This window comes from Nyctereutes procyonoides, unplaced genomic scaffold (assembly GCF_905146905.1).
Source record: "Nyctereutes procyonoides isolate TBG_1078 unplaced genomic scaffold, NYPRO_anot_genome, whole genome shotgun sequence".
Classification (NCBI taxonomy): Eukaryota; Metazoa; Chordata; class Mammalia; order Carnivora; family Canidae; genus Nyctereutes; species Nyctereutes procyonoides.
This window is the reverse complement of record NW_026574938.1, coordinates 1-3,979: the sequence shown is the minus strand read 5'-3', so window position 1 is coordinate 3,979 and position 3,979 is coordinate 1. Positions and strand designations below refer to the sequence as shown.

Genomic DNA, 3,979 nt, shown 5'->3' with positions numbered 1-3,979 from the left:
GATAAAGTGAAATGCCATGTTACTCCTGCTAACCGCACCCAAGTGACCAGTCCGAATTTAGGTTTCAGAGTCTCAAGAAAGAAAAGTCCTACTTTATTTACCTTCTCCCTTCAAGTGGGAGACAAGCCTGGCAGGGTCAGTTGAGCTCCTAAGCTCTCCGACAAGATCACAAGTTCAGAGCATAATAAACATACCTGTCCTCAAGCCACTTCCCTCTGCAGGAGACTCATAGATGTCTGCAGCAACACAGCTGTGGTGGCTAACTAAAAATAGAGACTGTCAGAAAACAGAATGTGTTTTCAGTTCAGAGGAGTTGCACGGGCACTTCCTGGGTGCACAGCATTGGATTCTGTGTGTGTCAGGGGCGGGGGGAGGAGGAAGATTGATTCATTCATGCCTCCTGAAATGAAAAGGCACGTGTCTAAATCCTAAAATGACTCTTAAATATCTCCACGATGCTCTGGTTGTCAAGCAGCAGTCATGAAGCTGCTGTTCACATGCAGTGACTCAGGGACACCAGGCAATGAAGGCAGAATGGCTCCTGAAGGTCCTGTGGCCAGGGCAACCAGCACCATCCCACAGGACCTCCTACTGTGGCCAGTGGACTCTGCTGTGGCCAGGAAGACTCTCTTCCACTGGCTCCACCTGGATGATCTGAAGGCTGGCCCTCCTGCAGGGCCACCAAGGGTGACTTGACGGGGTTCCCTGGTGCCCTTCCCGTCCCTTGCTCAAAATCCGCACAGTTTAGAGCTCATCCCATAAACCACCATGATCTACTGCTGTAGGACTGAAATGTCGTGGTCTCACAAACAAACAACAAACAAACAACAAACCAGTATGGATCAAGAAACCAGAATCAAAAGCTATTTTCCTTTCTTATGTATATTTATTAGGTATGCACAATGAGGTAACCCATCAGAAACTCCGCCAAGGAGAATACAATCAATGTTACAAAGCAGGGAAACACTGACCTACAGTTAGCTCAGCATATTCATAATGGCTTACACAGATAACACAATGGTGAAACACCACGTTCCAGTCCCGTGTCCCTTTCTGCACGTTGTTTAGCATCAGATTCTTGGAAGTGGATCTCAGTTGAGCACACGTTGCATTCCGGCAGAACTAGTGTTGCTTCTGGGAGGCAGTCAGTGAAATGGCACAAAAGCACATGGCCATCAACAGGGCATTCATGCTACAGAGAAACCTGGTATCTTATTGACAACAAGGCAGGGAGGAGAGACAGAGATCTGGGGTGGGAAAGTGACAACATGCATCATGGGAGCCATAATACAGAAGTTAAGGACCTCTGGTATGCAGTGTTCCATAGAAAGCCCCACGGTGATCCAGAAACTCCAGGCAGGAAAAAGTAAGACCTTTCTGGGATTGGATCCATGCTCACACTGACAGAGTTTTCAGTCCTCACACTGCTCTTATTTCTCTACCTTCTCTGATTGCTTCCTGTTTGGTCCCCAACAGGAATCCGGGCTCAGGATCTGGCAACACCAGCAACCATGTCCAAATCCACTCAGATCTCTGCTACATGAGGACGAGAGCCTCAGTTTTCCTTCAACCACTGTTTTAGGAGCCTCTGAAACATTCTTTTGCTTTCCTGCTGCATCTCCAGTTGGAGCTTCTCCTCTCTCTCCTGCTGTTGGAGCACCCCTTCAGGCAGAAGGCCAGGCCGGTTGGTCCCCAGGCTGAGGGTCAAGCCGCTGAGGCCCTGCACCAGCGTTTCCCAGGAGGAAGGATGTGGGGCCCCTTTCCTCTCTGCAGGCATCCCAGAGACATTGGGCCTATGGCTCTGGCAGTATCGACATTCACATCGGAATCCGTTCTGATCTCTATCACCTGATGAAGAGATCCTGGCATTTCTTTCAACTTGATAAGGCGCCACGTGATCAAGGTGTCGCCGTCTCATGTGCCCCAGAAGTGTTCTCTTCCTCTGAGGGGATGCTGACCTTTCCCAGCGCCTCTCCTGTAGGGTCTTGTCATCCCTGTACTGCTGCTGGAGCAGCCCCTCTGGCAGAGGGGCAGGGTATTTGGGGCCAGGACTGCTTTTGAGGTCCCCGAGGCCCATCATCAGCAGTTCTGAGAAGGAAGGAGGGGAGGCTGCTGTGACTTCCCGGGAAGTCTCTTCAGAGATCACTGGGGAAGATTCCGAAATCAGTGTTGGGTTACACTTCTGGAGTGGATCCATGGAGGTGTAGTTGGTGCTCATAGCTCCACCTGGCCCTTGGGTCTAGAGAGGAAGGTGAAGGTGAAGGCTGTCAAAGAGCTGGAAGATAGCAAGGGAAGGGCACGGCCAGAAGAGCCCAGACTGCAACACATGGCGATAAAAGAAGAAAGAAAACCCGTTATTATTCCTCTGACTTAACCTTTCCGTGCCACCGTCTCCTACCTGTTAAATGGGGGCAACAATGAGCTCTACTCCCTAGGATGGTTCTGTGGTTTAAATGAGATAATACGTTTCCAAGAGCTCAGAAGACTGATGGCATATGATCAGGGTCTTAGAAGCGTGATCCGTTATGGCGTCCACATGACCTATAATGCAAAATGATGCCCTGCAGTCAACCATGGTGATTCCCTGCTTTTTTTTTTTTAAAGATTTTGTTTATTTATTCATGAGAGACACACACAGAGAGAGGCAGGGACATAGGCAGAGAGAGAAACAGGCTCCATGCAGGGTGCCCGATGTGGGAGTTGATCCCGGGACTCCAGGATCTCGCCCTGGGCCGAAGGCAGGCGCTCAACTGCTGAGTCACCCAGGTGTCCCCCTGCTGACTTTTTATATCTGTTCTCAAGCATAATTGTAAGGACAATCCATGTGTGGCTAGCATGTGCTCTCCTCGCAAGTGTTCGTGTACTTTTGAAAAGCAGACATTTGCTAAAATCTAAGTATTTCCACCACGGGGAGGGACACATTCTTTGGAATTTTCACTGGCTTTCATCTAGTTAAAGGGATGTTGAAGCCTATGGGAATAATTTCAAAATCCCTAGGAAGAATAAGAATTTACTAAAGTATAAGAATGGAAATCAATGAAATTTCTGACAAGACAGATTAGAGAAACTCAAATCAAAAGTTGCTTCTTTGAAAGGATCGATAAAATTGACAAACCTCTCACAGGACGATGAAGGAAATGAAGAAAGAAAGGGAACAAAAGCAAGTTACAGCACACTTCCTGCTTTCTAGCCAAATGACAGAGCCAGAGTAATCAGAACAGTGTGGCACTGGCATAAAAACTGACACACAGACCAATGGAACAGAATCGAGAGCCCAGAAATAACCCTATGCATATATGGTCAACTAATATTTGACACAGGGGTCAAGAATACTCAATGGAGAAAAGATATCCTCTTCAATAAATAGTGCTGGGAAAATGGCATATTCACATGTCAAAGAATAAAGCTGGATTCCTGACTTACACTCAACAAAAATCAATTTGAAATAGATTAGAGACTTAAATGTGGGGCACCTGGGTGGCTCAGTGGTTGGGCATCTGCCTGTGGCTCAGGGCGTGGTCCCAGGGTCCCGGGATTGGGTCCCGCATCAGGCTCCTCATGGGGAGCCTGGTTCTCCCTATGCCTATGTCTCTTGTCTCTCTCTCTTTCTGCATCTCTCATGAATAAATAAAATCTAAAAAAAAAAAGACTTAAATGTAAGACTGGAAACTATAAAACTCCTAGAAGAATACATAACAACAAAGCTCCTTGACATGGGTCTTGGCCATGAATTCTTGGATGTGACACCCAAACCACAGACAACACAATCAACAAGAAACTTCCCCTCGCTGGAAAGCTGCACACCAAAGAGATCGTCAACCAGGTGAAAAGATAACTTACAGGATGGGAAAAAATATTTGCAAACCATATGTCTGTCAAGGGGTTAATATGCAAAATATATAAAGAACTCATACAGCTCCATAGCAAAAAGGCTAACCGTCCAATGTAAAACTGAGTAAAGGATGTGGATAGACATTTT

General features: G+C 47.1%; 1 protein-coding gene across 1 annotated transcript; it reads right to left on the bottom strand.

Annotated features, from left to right (window-relative positions):
• Nucleotides 1-874: 874 nt before the first annotated feature.
• LOC129505209 (protein FAM156A/FAM156B-like) lies at nt 875-3,963 on the bottom strand. The gene is made up of 2 exons (XM_055318198.1): nt 2,399-3,963; nt 875-2,239 (listed from the first exon to the last, which is right to left on the bottom strand). Exon 2 carries the CDS (start codon nt 2,216-2,218, stop codon nt 1,556-1,558), a length of 663 nt encoding a protein of 220 aa, XP_055174173.1. The 5' UTR covers nt 2,219-2,239; nt 2,399-3,963; the 3' UTR covers nt 875-1,555.
• Between the last annotated feature and the right edge of the window lie 16 nt (nt 3,964-3,979).

Coding starts and splice junctions, on each gene's coding strand:
- LOC129505209 (XM_055318198.1), bottom strand. CDS start 2,218: ATGAGCACCAACTACACCTCCATGGATCCACTCCAGAAGTGTAACCCA.